The following is a 14,908-nucleotide window of genomic DNA, read 5'->3' on the forward strand; positions in this document are numbered from 1 at the left end:
GAGGGTGTGGACCAATGGGAGGTGGTTGGGGGAGTGAGGTACGAGCAGGAAGGGATCTTTAGAGTGAAGGATATAAACAGTGGGTGGTAGTGAGCGATTGGGGTTGGGCAAGGGGAAGAGGTGGGAAGGTGGGAGTAAGGGAGAAAAGAGGGAGGATGAGTGGGATGGTTTGGTGTTACTGAGATGGATGCGCACTTTTGTTCCATAAACACACAAACATTATACCTCTTGTTAACTTCAGGCAGGCGATTCCCGAAGAGAACAATTTCGTAGATACTTAGAAAAGGGCGGTGTGTTGGATATGCTTACAAAAGGTGAGGTGCTGTTTTCACTTGTATTGTTTTATATTCTGTTTCACCCAAAGTGATATCAAGAAAGAACTCTGTTTCTTGGATACAGAGAAATCTCTCTGATAAGATCCTGGGAATCATAGCTGTGCTTCTAGACAAGCTGTTCCAGTCTGGCTACAAAACTGACGTTGAGCCAACAATGTGGAAAGTTGGACAAAAACAAAAATACCTGGAAAAACTCAGCAGGTCTGACAGCATCTGCGGAGAGGAATACAGTTGACGTTTTGAGTCCGTATGACTCTACATCAGAGCTAAGAAAATAGAGAAATGGGGTGAAATATAAGATGGTGGAGGCAAAGAAGAGATTGCCAAAGATGTCATAGACAAAAGGACAAAGGGGTGTTGATGGTGGTGATATTAGCTTAAAGGATGTGCTAATGGTGACATTAAAGGTAGAAAGCAGGACGAGTGACAGATGGCCCTAGTGGGGATGGGGTAAGGGGAAGGGATTGAAATAGGCTAAAAGGTGGAGATAAAACAATGGATGGAAATAAATTTAAAAATAAATAGGTGGGAAAAGAAAAATATATTTAAAAAAATATTAGAAAAAAGGGGTGGGGATGGAGGAGAGAGTTCATGATCTGAAATTGTTGAACTCAACATTAAGTGTGGAAGGCTGTAAAGTGCCTAGTCGGAAGATGAGGTGCTGTTCCTCCAGTTTGCGTTTGAGCTTCACTGGAACAATGCAGCAGGCCAAGGACAGACGTGGGTGTGAGAGCAAGGTTGTTGAAATGGCAAGCAACAGGGAGGTCTGGGTCAAGCTTGCACACAGACTGAAGGTGTTCCGCAAAGCTGTCACCCAGTCTGCGTTTGGTCTCTCCAACGTGGAGGAAACCGCATTGGGAGCAACGAATGCAGTAGACTAAATTGAGGGAAGTGCAAGTGGGAGTGTTTGGGCCCTTGGATGGGGGAAGTAAAGGGGCCGGTGTTACACCTTCTGGGGTTGCATGGAAATGTGCAGTGGGAGTGGGTTGAGGTGTAGGGGGTGATGGAGGAGTGGACCAGGGTGTCCCAGAGGGAATGATCCCTGCGGAAAGATGCTGGGGGGGTGAAGGGAAGATGTGTTTGGTGGTGGCATCATGCTAGAGTTGGCGGAAATGGCGGAAGATGATCCTTTGAACGCGGAGGCTGGTGGGGTGATAATTGAGGACAAGGGGGACCCTATCATGGTTCTGGGAGGGAGAGGAAGGTGTGAGGGCTGATGAGCGGGAGATGGGCCGGACGCGGTTGAGGGCCCTGTCAACCACCGTGGGTGGAAAACCTCGGTTAAGGAAGAAGGAAGACATGTCAGACGAACTGTTTTGGAAAGTGGCATCATCAGAACAGATGCGACGGAGGCGAAGGAACTGAGAGAATGGGATGGAGGCCTTACAGGAAGCAGGGTGTGTGGAGCTGTAGTCGAGGTAGCTGTGGGAATCGGTAGGCTTGTAATGAATATTGTTGGACAGTCTATCACCAGAAATTGAGACAGAGAGGTCAAGGAAGGGAAGGGAAGTGTCAGTGATGGACCACGTGAAAATGATGGAGGGGTGGAAATTGGAAGCAAAATTAATAAATTTTTCCAGATCCATACGAGAGCACGAAGCGGCACCGAAGCAGTCATCGATGTACCGGAGAAAGAGTTGTGGGAGAGGGCCTGAGTAGGACTGGAACAAGGAATGTTCCACATACCCCATAAAGAGTCTGGGGCCCATGCGGGTACCCATAGCCACACCTTTCATTTGGAGGAAGTGAGAGGAGTTTGAGGAGAAATTGTGCAGTGAGAAAACAAGTTTAGCCAGACGGAGGAGAGTAGTGGCAGATGGGGATTGATTGGGCTTCTGTTCGAGGAAGAAGCGGAGAGCCCTCAGACCATCCCGGTGGGGGATGGAGGTGTAGAGGGATTGGACGTCCATGGTGAAGAGGAGGCGGTTGGGGCCAGGGAACTAGAAATTGTTGATATGATGTAGGGCGTGAGAGGAATCGTGGATGTAGGTGGGAAGAGACTGGACAAGGGGAGAGAATGGAGTCAAGATAGCAAGAAATGATTTCCATGGCTGACACGATCGGCCTGCTGGGACAGTCCTGTTTGTGGATTTTGTGTACGAGGCAGAAGCGGGCCGACCGAGGTTGGGAAACTGAGGTTGGAAGCTGTGGAGGGAAGACCTCCAGAGGAGATGAGGTCAGTGACAGTCCTGGAAACAATGGCTTGATGTTCAGTGGTGGGGTCATGATCCAGGGGGAGGTAGGAGGAAGTGTCTGTGGAAAGTTGTCCAGTGAAGGACGATGCAGTCCCAGCTACCCCAGCAGTCCACTGTCGAACAGCAAAATCATGGAAAGTAGCATTGACAACATTTAACTCACCAATATCTGATTCACCATTGGTCACGTTGGGTTCTGACAGGGCAATTTGACACCAGAGCCCATAATGCTCCAGGCACCCCCTTCCCTCCCTCCCTCGCCTGCTCCCTCCCTCCCTCCCTCCCTCCCTCCCTCCCTCCCTCCCTCCCTCTCTCCCTCCCTCCCTCCCTCCCTCCCTCTCTCCCTCCCTCCCTCTCTCCCTCCCTCCCTCCCTCCCTCTCTCCCTCCCTCCCTCCCTCCCTCCCTCCCTCCCTCTCTCCCTCTCTCTCTCTCCCTCGTATTTGAGTGCTTTTCTGGTCTTTGCCTTAAATGTATAGAATTGAAAGAGCTTTGTTTTTCAGTGCTGGTCGCCCTCTATGAGGAGCCGGAGAAGCCCAACAATGCAATGGAGTATCCTTTACTGATCCGTATATTCCGCAAGTAGTGACTCATTTGTACGGCCATGACATTACTATACTTTGGTAAAGCTGTGGAGCTTTTATTCATTCTTGAGATGTACATGTTGCTAAAAGGTCAGTATTTATTCCTCATGGTTCTTTATCCCTGATAAGGTGGTAATGATTTTGATAGCCTTGAACCAGTGTATCAGTTTAATAGACTGAGTGGCTTGTTGTGACCATTTCTGAAGGCATGTAAGAGCCACCTTTGTTGGTGTGGGGTTCAAGTTATATATAGACCAGGCAGGCTAAAGACGGCTGATTTCCTCAGGACATGAGAAACCCAGTTGGATATTTATGACATTCTGATGGCTGAATGGTCACTTGTACTGATGTCAGTGTTTAATTTCTGGATTTTTAAATTTTCTGGCAAATAGTTTAGCAGGAATCCTGTTGGGTTAAGTGCCAGCATTGCAATCCTTTTTTTACAGATGGGGGCTCTACTTCCATAATATCCAGATGACAGGAGTGAGATGGCTTTGCTTCTTTCCTACCACGAAAACTCTTAACTTGTGTTTTAACCCAGATTGTTCTATTGATAACTGCTTACTCCTTGACTGTAATGTTTAGCTTCAAGTGATGCCCAAGTTTGAGTGCTCCTTTTCATTCTACTTAAAAACAAGTACAATAGAGTAATTCATACAAGTTGCCAATAGTTTCAAAGAAAATACTGAATATTGTTTATACTTTTGATAACTATGTAAAAACTGATAGAGGACAAATCCAACCTGGCCACTTACTGCCCCATCAGTCTACTCTCAATCATCAGCATAGTAATGGAAGGTGTCGTAGACAGTGCTATCAAGTGGCATTTAGTCAGCAATAACCTGCTCACTGACACTTAGTTTGGGTTCTGCCACGATCACTCAGCTCCTGACCTCATTACAGCCTTGGTCCAAACATGGACAGAAGAGCTCAAGATGAGGTGACAGTAACTGCCTTTGAAATCAAAGCAGCAGTTGACCAAGTGGCATCGAGGAGCCCTAGCAAAACTGGTTCAATGGGAATCGGGGGCGGAGGGGGGGGTGGAATTCTCCGCTGGTAGGAGTCATACCTAGCACAAAGGAAGATGATTATGGTTACTGGACGGCAATCATCTCAGTTCCAGGACATCACTGCAGGAGTTCCTCAGGGTAGTGTCCTCAACCCAACCATCTTCAGCTGCTTCATCAATGATCTTCCTTCCATCATAAGGTCAGATATGGGGATGTTTGCTGGTGATTGCACAATTGAGCTTAAAGTGAACTAGAGCAGCCGTAAAAATACTGTGGCTACAAGAGCAGGTCAGAGGCTATGAATCCTGCAGCGAGTATCTCACCTCCTGACTCTCCAAAGTCTGTCCACAATCTACAAGACACAAGTCAGGAGTGTAATGGAATAATCTCCACTTGCCTGTATGAGTGCAGCTCCAACAACAGAAACTCGACACCATCCAGGACAAAGCAGCCCGCTTGATTGGCACCACATCCACAAACATTCACTCCCTCCACCACCGACGCACAGTAGCAGCAATGTGTACCATCTACAAGAGGCAATACAGGAACTCCCTAACAGCACTGTGGGTGTATCTACACCACATAGACTGCAGCGGTTCAAGAAGGTGATACCTCACCACCACCTCAAGGGCAATTAGGGATGGGCAATAAATGCTGATATAGCCAGTGATGTTCACATCCCACGAACGAGTAAATAAAATTTGGTATTATATTAGCCAAGACTGAGGATTGATTAAAAGACAGAAACAGAGTAGCGATAAATGCCACATTTTCAGAGTCAGCAGGCTGTAACTATCAAGATAACGCAGGGATCAGTACTTGGACCAAAACCATTTACAATCAACACTAATGACTTAGATGAGAGGACTGACTGTATCATCAGCAAACTTGGTATGTTATAAAGTGGGAAGCTAAGTGATGAAGATGCGAAGGTGCTGCAGAGGATATAGATATGTTGGGTGAGTGGGTAAAAACTTGTCAGATGGATTATAATGGCGGTGTGAAGCTATCCACTTTGGAGAGAAAAATAAAAAGCCAGAATATTTGTTGAGTGCTGAGAAACTGGGAAATGTTTACACTCAGAGAAATGTGGGTGCCCTTGTACATGAATCACAGAAAGTTAACATTTTGATGAAACACAAATTCCTTAATTTGAAGTATGAGGTCGGGAGCTCCAGTTCCCGTTGAGCCTCTGGCCTTTTGCATAAGCGCTATCTGGGAAATGGCCACGCATGCGCAGTTTGTTTATTTTGCCACCTTCAGGCCGGTCCTGGGTGCCTGTGCGGAAGCAAGGAAGGGCAAATGGCAAGAAAAGCAAGTCAGATGACCTGAACCAGAATACCATTACCAAATAGGTGTCCCAGGGAGCAGGACACGGGAGGGGGACTGGGAGAGGTCCCAGAAGGAAGTCCCAGGTAATGGACAAAGATAGGAATCCAGAATAGATCCATTAAGCTAAGCTAAAAGGAAGGAACAGGGAGAGGGTGATCAGTCGGAGATCGTGGTCCACATTGGTACCATTGACTTAGGTAGGAAGGGGGATCTGGCCCTGAGATCAGAATTTAGGGAGCTAGGTAGAACATTAGCAAGCAGAACCTCTAATGTAGTAATCTCCGGATTGCTCCCAGTGCCACGTGCCAGTGCGTACAGAAATAGGAGGATAAGGCAGATGAATGCGTGGCTGGAAAGATGGTGCAGGAGGGTGGGCTTTAGATTCCTGGGACGTTGGGACTAGCTCTGGGGGAGGTGGCACCTGTACGAGCCGGACGGGTTGCATCTGAACAGAGCCGGGACTGAGTTCCTTGAGGGGCGTTTTGCTAGTGCTGTTGGGAGGGCTTTAAACTAACTTGGCAGGGGTGTGGGAACCAAGAAAAAATATTAGAGAGGAATAGCAAGCTACACAAAATACTGGGAGAGACAGATAGCACTAGTATAGAGAATAGTAAGTTAATAGATGGAGTTGGGGCAAGGGAGAAAGTAATGAAGCCTAAATCAGGGTTACTGCGCATGTATGTGAATGCACGGAGTATAGTAAATAAGATTAGGGAGTTACAGGCACAGATTGCCATGTGGAAATATGATGTGGCGATAACAGAAACCTGGCTCAAGGAGGGGCAGGACTGGGTGTTAAATATTCCTGGGTACAAGGTGTTCAGAAAAGATAGAAAGGGAAGGAGATGGGGTGGTGGGATTAGTTAAGGAGAGCATTGCAGTGCTGGAGAAAGAGGATGTCCCAGAGGGTTCAAGGACAGAATCAATTTGCCTAGAGCTAAGAAACAAAAAGGGTGCAATTACATTGCTCATTGTAGTCTATAGTAGACCACCAGCTAGTGGGAAGGATGTAGAGGAACAAAACTGCAGGAAGTTACAGAGAGATGCAAACATTATAGAGTAGTTATAAAGAGGGACTTGAATTACCCGAATATAGACTGGGATAGTGGTAATGTAAAGGACAGAGAGGGGCAAGCATTCCTAGATTGTGTTCAGCAGAATTTTCTGCAGCAGTATGTGTCCAATCCAACAAAAAATCATGCACTGTTGGACCTTGTTCTTGGAAATGAGGTGGGCCAAGTAGATCAAGTGTCAGTGGGGGACCATTTAGGAAACAGTGATCACTTTTTTTATTCATTCATGGGATATGGGCTTCGCTCGCTGGGCCAGCCTTTATTGCCCATTTCTAGTTGCCCTTGAGAAGGTGGTGGTGAACTGCCTTCTTGAACAGCTGCAGTCCCTGTGGTGTAACAGTGCTGTTAGGGAGGGAGTTCCAGGATTTTGACCCAGCGACAGTGAAGGTATGGTGATGTATTTCCAAGGCAGGGTGGTGAGTGACTTGGAGGGGAACTTCCAGGTGGCGGTGTTCCCATCTATCTGCTGCCCTTGTCCTAGGTGGTAGTGGTCATGGGTTTGAAAGGTACTGCCTAAGGAGATGAGGAGGAAGTGTTGTATAAGCTGTCGGTACTTAAAGTTGACAAGGCACCAGGACCGGATGAGATGCATCCAAGGATATTGAAGGAAGTAAGAACGGAAATTGCAGGGGCACTGGCCATGGTTTTTCAGTCATCCCTATGGGGGACATGCCAGAGGACTGGAGAATTTCAAACATTACGCCCTTGTTCAAGAAAGGTTGTAAGGATAAGCCCAGCAATTACAGACCAGTCAGTTTAACTTCAGCGGTGGGGAAGCTTCTAGAAACAATTATTTGGGATAGAATTAATAGTCACATGGAAAAATGTAAGTTGATTAAGAAGAGGCAGCATGGATTTCTAATGAGGAAATTGTGTTTAACTAGTTGGCGTTTTTTGAAGAGGTAACGGAGAGGATTGATGAGGGTAATGCTGTTGGTGTGGTGTACATGGACTTGCAAAAGACATTCGATACAGTGCCACACAACAGACTTGTAAGAAAAGTTATAGCTCATGGAATAAAAGGGACAGTAGCAACGTGGATACAAAATTGGCTGAGTAATAGGAATCAGAGGGTAATGGTCAATGGGTATTTTTCGGACTAGAGGAAGGTTTGTAGTGGAGTTTCCCAGGGGTTGGGACCCTTGCTTTTCCTGATATATATTAATGATCTAGATCTTGGTGTGAAGGGGACAATTTGAAAGTTTGCGGATGAAACAAAACTTGGAAGCATTGTAAACTGTGAGAACAACAGTGCAGAACTTCAAAAGGACATTGACAAGTTGGTGGAGTGGGCAGATAGGTGGCAGATGAAGTTCAATGTGGAGAAATGAGGTGATGCATTTTGGTAGGAAGAACATGGAGAGTCAATATAAAATAAGTGTACAATTCTTAAGTGGGTTCAGGAGCAGAGGGACCTGGGTGTATTTGTGCATTGGATCATTGAAGGTGGCAGGACAGGTGAAGAGAGTAATTAATAAAACATACAAAATTCTGGGCTTTATTAATAGGGGCATGGAGTACAAGAGCAGGGAGGTTATGCTGAGCTTATAAAAAAACACTGGTTAGACCTCAGCTGGTCAATTGTGTACAGTTCTGGGCGCCACACCAAGGAAGGATGTGAATGCCTTGGAGAGAGTGCAAAAGAGGTTTACAAGAATGGTTTCAGGGATGAGAAACTTCAGTTATGAAGATAGTTTGGAGAGGTTGGGACAGTCGTCCTTGGAGAGGAGAAGGCTGAGAGAAGATTTGTTAGGGGTGTTCAAAATCGTGAGGGGGCTGGACAGAGTAGATAGAAACTGTCCCCACTCATAAAAGGATCTAGAACAAAGGGGCACAGATTTAAAGTGATTTGCAAAAGAAGCAAATGCAATGTGAGAAAAAACTTCTTCACACAGCGAGTGGTTCGGGTCTGGAAAGTACTATCTGCAAGTGTGGAGGAGGCAGGTTCAATCAAGGATTTCAAGAGGACATTAGATAATTATTTGAATAGAAAAAATATGTAAGGATATGGGGAAAAGGCAGGAGAATCACAGAGTCATAATGCTCATTCGGAGAGCTGGTGTAGGCATGACGGGCTGATTGGCCTCCTGCACCATAACAATTCTAAGATTCTGTGAAATAGATTCCAAATTAAAGAAAAAGCTGCAGTGAGCAGACCTGATATGAAGTGGGCTTGAGGGAAGCCCTGAAGATCCAAGAAGGCAACAGCAGATAGATGGGAACACCACCACCTGGAAGTTCCCCTCCAAGCCACTCACCACCCTGACTTGAAAGAGTATCAATTTGGGTAAAAATAGGCAGAGTGGGTCAGGAAGGATCAGCAAACTTAACAAAGGTGATTATTGTCTCAGAAGATATCAGGGAAAATAGAAAGAAGTTAAAGCCAAAGGTACCCCAACTGTGCAACGTGTGAAAAATAGAGAAGTGTGAGATGATGGCCTTTGGTGGAAGGGATAGGAAGAAACAATATAGATTTAATTGCACTGTCCTAAAGATTGGGCAGGGGTGTAGGGATCTGGGTTTCAGATGCATAGATCTTTGAAGGCTGTAGAACATATTGAGAGTAATTAGCAAAGCATATGGGATCTTGGGCTTCATAATCGAGGTATGGAATACAAAAACAGGAAGTTATGCTGAACCTTTTATAAAGCTGTGGTTAGGCCACAACTTGAGAATTGCAAGGAGCTTGAGGGGACATTTGATAGAGGTGAACAAGATTGACAGGTTTAGACAAGGTGGACAAAGAAGAGCTGTTCCCATTAGCTGACCGTGCAGTGAGTCGAGAGCCTAAATGTAAGGTTTTGGCAAGAAAGTGAGGGGAATGTGAGGAATAAATTATTTCCAGTGAGTGGTAATGACCTGGAACTCGCTGCCTACAAGGGTGTTGAGAAAGGAGACAATCAGTAATTTCAAAAGGAAATTGAACAGGACTTGAGTGAAATAAACTTGCAGGGCTAGTTTACAATTTAATTTCATATTCTGTGACTTAATTTTGTCGTTCCTATTTGCCTTCCTAATTGTTTTTGACTTTGTTCCTTACTATATATTGCTTTTTGTCATCCTTTCCTTTATTATCTCTATACTTAGTGTATGGCTTTTTATTTAATTTAAGTTTTATCTCTCTTCATTCATGGTGTCTCATTATTGGCCAGTGATATACCTGCAGAGACTCAAGCTGGCACTTTGGACTGTGGTGGAGGGGCTGGAGCTGAACGTATACTTTGGAAGGCTTAAGCAACTGCAACTCCAGTGTTGGTTCTACTGCCACATTCCATTAACAGTGTCTTGTGGTATTGTAGACTGGTTTAGATCATTTATCAGACTCAGTCTGCCACAGAAGATTGACTCCATAAATCCTATATTCACCTTCATTTCTATGTAGCTGGAACGATAGTGTGACAATCTCACTGTATTAAAATGTGCTTTGTTTATTTCCTTAATATATGTATTAGTTTCTTGAAACAGCATTTGGGAACAGCAGGCCCTGAGACTGCAGATGTAGAAACACTACGACTTGAAGTGATAGAACTGAGGCAGAAATACGAGTTACTGCTGGAGGAAAATAAGGAATTAAAAGCTAAGGTAATGCATCATGCTGTCTGGCATGCTGAGTAATGAATACCATATCTCTCAATGTTTGTGGGACAGCCTGCTGTTCTGTGAAGCTGTTGAATGATAGGACTGTATGAATACTAGATTTTCTTATGTTTACAAATCTCAAAAGTTACAATAGTAAGATGGATGAAATGTATACCAGGCTCCTAAGAGAAGCAAGGAGGGAAATAAAGGAGACTTTGATTATCATTTTGCACTGCAAGCTCTCAGACTCCCACAGCTACCTTAACTACACCTCGTCACACTCCGCTTCCTGCGAGGACTCTATTCCATTCTCCATGTTTGTCAGTCTCTATCGAGCTGTTCGGAGGATACAACCTTTAATACCAGCACTTCTCATTATGTCTTCCATTTTCCTTAACTCAGGATCAACTGTATCCAGTCTATTTCAGGGACTCTGTTCTCACCCTTTCCTCTCTCTCCCAGAACCATGATGTGATTCCACTTGTCCTCACCTTCCACCCTACCAGCCTCCATGTTCACTAGGTCATCCTCTGCCATTTCCGTCACCTCCAGCCTGATGCCATCACTAAACACATCTACCCTTGCCCTTCCCTTTCAGTATTCTGAAGGGACTGTTCCTTCTGCAAAACCCTAGTCGACTCCTCAGTCACCCTGAAAACTCCCTTTCCTGTGGCATCTTTCCATGCAAGTGCAGGAGATGCGTCGCCTGCCCTTTTATCTCCTCCCTTGACACCATCCAAAATCCCAAACACTCCCAAGTGAAACAGCGACATATTTGTACCTCTTTCAATTTAGTATACTGTATTTGCTGCTCACAATGTGGTCTCTTCTACCTTGGGGGGACCAAATGCAGATTGGGTGGCCGGTCTGTGAAACACCTCTGTTCTGTCCACAAGCATGACCCTGAGCTCCCTTTCGCTTGTCATTTCAGTTTTCTATCTTGCTCCCACTATGACCTCTCTGTCATTGGCTTCCTACAGGGTTCCAGTGAAGCTCAATGCAAGCTCGTGGAACAGCACCTCATTTTTAACTTGACGCTTTACAACCTTCTGTACTTTTGAGTTCAGCAATTTTAGACCATAAGCACTGCCACCATTTTATTTTGTTTTTTTTTATTTCACTGGATCAGTTTTCTGTCTTGTTTCTTTGTTAATCCCTTTACTTTGCATTTGGATGGCTGCTATCCTGCTGTTCATATCCCACCTAAACACACATCTGTGACTTTACTTCTCCCCATTACCACTGCCTTTAGCTTTTGTACCATGAAACCTTTGTCATTTAACCCATCCACCCTATCATGGACCTTTCTTTTTGTTGTTCTTCTCTCCCACCCCCTGCCCCCTTTCACTTGTTTAAAATCTATTATATTTCTAACTTTTCCTCGGTTCTGTTGAAAAGTTGCACCTGATATTTTTAAATCTTTCTCTCCACAGATGCTACTTGACCTGAGTATTTCCAGCATATTCTGCTCTTTTTTAACTTTGGTTCAGTACTAGGTTCCTTGCTTCTCATGGTATATATCAGTGATTTAGTGAACCTTGGAACACAGGTCCACAGATCCCTGAAAGTGGCAGAACAGGTAGATAAGGTGGTTAAGAAGGCATACAGCATATTTTCTTCATTAGCTGAGGTATAGGGCAGGGAATTTATGCTAGAACTTAACATAACACAGCTAGTCAGACCACAGCTAGCGTACTGCATATGGTTCCGGTCACTGCATTACAGGAAGAATGTAATCACACTGGAGAGGGTGCAGAGGACATTTATAAGTATGCGGCTTGGAATAGAGAATTTTAGCTATGAGGAAAGATTGGATAGGCTGGGACAATTTTCTTTAAACAGAGTGGATCTGAAGGGAGATGTAATTGAGGGGCCTAGATAGGGTGACCTATTTTTCTTAGTAAAGAGGTCAATAACCCGGAGACATAGATTTAAAGTAACTGGTAGAAGGGCTAGAGGGAAGTTGAGAAATCAATTTCACCTAGAGAATGGTGGGCATTTGGAACACTCTGCCTGAAAAGGCGGCAAAGGCAGAAACCCTCAGTTACAGAACAACAGCTGCAAATTAGATTTAGGCTGTATAGCTCTTTATTGGCCCGCACAGACTTGATGGACTGAATGACCGTCTCCTATGCTGCAAATTTCTATAACTCTATATCACCTTCTTGTACATGAAGATTTCCTTTTGGACCCTGAACAGGCATAACTTTAGTTTAGAAGAATGAGAGATGATCTTATTGTAATATATAAGATCCTGAGGGGGCTTGATAGGGTAGAAACCAGGAGGATGTTTCCACTTGTGGGAGAGACTAGAACCAGGGAACACAGTCTAAGAATAAGAGATCTATCGTTTAAGACGGAGATGAGGAGAAATGTTTTCTCTCAAAGGGATTGTTAGTCTGTGGTAATCTCCTCCCCAGAAAGCAGTGGAGGCTGGGTCATTGAATTATTTAAGGCAGCGTTAGACAGATTTTTGATAGGTGAGGGAGTCGAGGGCTATGGGGAGGCAGACAGCAAAGTGGAGTTGGGACCACAACCAGATCAGCCATGATCTCATTGAATGGCGGAGCAGGCTTGAAGGGCTGAATGGCCTCTTCCTGCTTCTAAGTCCTATGTTGCTATATGTTAACAAAATGTTTTGGTGTACAATTTGTTAATCTTTTCTCAAAATCTCCCTGCGTACTATATTAACTTTTTTGAAATTCTTGCTATATTTCCCTGGTTATTAACTGAACCTTGTTCTTTGTTTATCATAAGCCTCTTTTTCTGTTTTATTTTAACTTCCATTTCCTTTGTCATCCACTGTGCATTAGCTTTGGATATTCTACCTTTTCCCTTCAAAGAAACATGCTTAGTTTGTACCTGAACTACCTTTTTCCTGAATTCCCTATATTGCTCCATTGCAGCTTTGCCCTACAATTTTCTGATGTACCTGTACTAGGCCCCTGCTTAAATCACATCTAACACTACTTCCTTCCTTGTTGGACTGGAGACATAGTGATCAAGAAGGTTCTCCAGTACGCATGTCAGAAATCCTTTTCTGCCCCTATCTATGTTGTGTGCAGTTTTCCCCAGTTTATATGAGACTAATTACAGTTGCCTCAGATTTTTGTTACTTATCTTTGAAATTTGCTGACTTTGCTCATCTATCACAGGTAGGAGTGCTGAAATAAAATCTCTCCAGCAGTGTAACAGTTCCTCTTCTGTTTCTTAACCTATTTGGTTTGAGTTGAGTTATGTCCTAGAATTATCTAGTATCTCCTTTCTATTTAAAACTGTAACATTGTCCTTAATCAATATTCCCTTGCCAGCCTCCCTTTTTGTTCCTTCTCTATCATTCCTGATACTCGGTAACCAAAATTAATCAAGAACCCATACCTGACCTTGTTTGGGGCATGTCTCAGTTGTTGCAACAAATGTCATTCCATGTAGTAATGTGTGCCTCAGCCCTCCAACCTTTTTAGCTACACTATGGGCATTGAGGTACATCCAGGTTAACTGCACACAATGCCAGATTGGTCTGGACAATAAAGCAAGACAAAAAGCGTCCTGACAATAAAAGGTGTTGGATTGGTGGCTAGATGTTTTCAATGAGATCAGCAGGGATCTCAGATATTAAATACAAAAATTGATTTGCATGCAATTCTTAATCAAGGCTGATAAAACTAGACGCTTTCCTCAAACTTCACAAACCCTCGGACTGTCCTGCTCTGTGGGCCACCCAGCCCCTGTGGCCCTCATCAATTCACTACACTAATTCTCCGACCTGAACTCCTCTCCACATTTCTCTGCCATTAACCCCACCCCCCAAGTCTGCTAGACTAGACCCAGGGACTCCAGCCCAGAGTGGCCCAAAGCTGAAAACATCTCTTGTATTATAACACATCTAACTTGCTGTGTTTAACATTATCAGCCATTAGTTTAGATGAGAAGGTTTCTGATGCAGTGGGTAGTGCCCCTGCCTCTGAGTCATTGGCTGCAGGTTCAGGTTCTACTCCAGGACTTCATGGCCAGGGAAGGTGTGTTCATAAAGTGGCCAAACATGTTGAGTATCAACTTGCAAATCCTTCCAATAAACGTCAATGGCAGGTGGTAAAAGTGTGTGCACAACTCAGACTCCTTGGGGTGGCCAGTTGGCTGGACAGCCAGTGTGGATTAGATTGGTGCCAACATCACAGGGATCAAGACCTGCCTCCTTGCTGTGGTGGAGATGGTGACGTTGTGGGTCATGCCTGCCTTTGGGTGGAGAACTGAAGAAGACAAGAAGTTTCTGGATGACCTTATGATGTGGAATAACAATGGTTACACACCTTTCAATTATAATGTGGTAAAAATGCCACTTCTCAAACCAAATTTCATATTCAAGCTCCATATCAAATTAAATTTAACATTTTCAAAAATACTCTTCACCTCCTCACAACTCTGGCTTCTTTGCCAATTATATGAAATCTGTGTCTTTTGGTTATGAGTCTCCTGCCAGGGGAAACAGTTTCTCCTTTATTTACTCTATCAAAACCCCTCATAATTTTGAACATAACATAAGAAATAGGAGCAGACCACTTGACCCCTTGAGCCTGCTCCACCATTCAATAATATCATGGCTGATCTGATTGTGGCCTTAATTCCACTTTCCTGCCTGTCCCTTCCTATAACCTTTGACGCTCTTGTAGATCAAAAGTTGTCTAACTCAGCGTTGAATATATTCAATGGTGCACCCTCAGCTACTTTTTGGTGTAGTAAATTCCAATGATTAATGACCCTCCAAGAGAAAAAATTCTTCCTTATCTTCATCTTAAATGGGA

General features: G+C 44.4%; 1 protein-coding gene across 1 annotated transcript in view; it reads left to right on the forward strand.

The window, feature by feature from the left end:
- The window catches only part of mycbp (MYC binding protein), a 27,610-nt gene that overhangs the window by 387 nt on the left and 12,315 nt on the right, over positions 1-14,908 (forward strand). Inside the window, exons 2-4 of the mRNA XM_078553756.1 lie at positions 242-314; positions 3,032-3,080; positions 9,980-10,109. Of these exons, the coding sequence (XP_078409882.1) occupies positions 242-314; positions 3,032-3,080; positions 9,980-10,109 (252 nt within the window). The remainder of the gene's footprint in view (positions 1-241; positions 315-3,031; positions 3,081-9,979; positions 10,110-14,908) is intronic.

Source organism: Cetorhinus maximus, chromosome 12, assembly GCF_964194155.1.
Source record: "Cetorhinus maximus chromosome 12, sCetMax3.hap1.1, whole genome shotgun sequence".
NCBI lineage: Eukaryota > Metazoa > Chordata > Chondrichthyes > Lamniformes > Cetorhinidae > Cetorhinus > Cetorhinus maximus.